Source organism: Dinoponera quadriceps, unplaced genomic scaffold (genome assembly GCF_001313825.1).
Source record: "Dinoponera quadriceps isolate SergipeBrazil2010 unplaced genomic scaffold, ASM131382v1 scaffold367, whole genome shotgun sequence".
In the NCBI taxonomy this organism is placed as follows: Eukaryota; Metazoa; Arthropoda; class Insecta; order Hymenoptera; family Formicidae; genus Dinoponera; species Dinoponera quadriceps.
Window position 1 is genome coordinate 753,607 of NW_014554712.1, and position 769 is coordinate 754,375.

A 769-nucleotide genomic window follows, 5' to 3' on the forward strand; every position below is an offset into this window, starting at 1 on the left:
GTTACGACTATACTCGCACACGGGAAGGAGAACTGGCTCCCACAGCTAAAAACTGGGTCTGCTAACTGTATTTAAGTTATAATTAAAGTTCAGTATCACACGGACAGCTAGTTCTTAGCTGTGGAAGCTGATTCTTTCCTTCCGTGCACGGTCGAAGAATAACCGACTGCGACTGGTCAATCTGCTTACCGCTCACGTCTTACTTCTCGCGTTCTTGCGCGCACGGAAGAAAACGATTAGTTTCAGCGGCTAAATTAATTGTAACATATGGACACTTAAAGCTTGAGCATTTGTAGGCAACTTTAATTTGCTGCAGCAGCAAACTCTTGTGCCGCAGCAATTAAATTCGCATAGCACATGTAATGCCGTAGTCTCCGATTAATCAGTTGGTCATCGCTTTACCCGGCTTGATCGTTTCGATTTTCCGTTTCAGGGGTCAGCGAGGCGAACGTGCAGCTGCAACAGCCGAAACTGCCGTCTGCGATCCGCGTGGGCAGCGAGATCGAGCTGCGGTGTCACGTCGACGGCTCCGGCGACATGACATACGAGTGGTCCAAGTTGGTTATAGAACTTTTTCTATTTACCTACCTGCGCGTCGTGACGCGATAACGCGGGATCCGACGGGGCAAACAAGAGGGTGGGAGGGAAGGAGGGAGGAAAGGGTGGAGTAGCAGCAGGTCGGTAATGCCGGGGAAGCCACCGGGATGCGAACAACGACGCGACGCGCCGCGCGGACGGCGAGCCGTGACAGAAGAAGGTGCGGGGGGGG

The 769-nt window shown here is 52.7% G+C and overlaps 1 protein-coding gene across 1 annotated transcript in view; it reads left to right on the forward strand.

Moving 5' to 3' along the window:
* Positions 1 to 452: 452 nt before the first annotated feature.
* The window catches only part of LOC106741015 (tyrosine-protein kinase-like otk), a 5,135-nt gene continuing 4,818 nt past the window's right edge, over positions 453 to 769 (forward strand). The window contains exon 1 of the mRNA XM_014612573.1: positions 453 to 557. Within this exon, the coding sequence (XP_014468059.1) occupies positions 538 to 557 (20 nt within the window). The 5' untranslated portion in view covers positions 453 to 537. The remainder of the gene's footprint in view (positions 558 to 769) is intronic.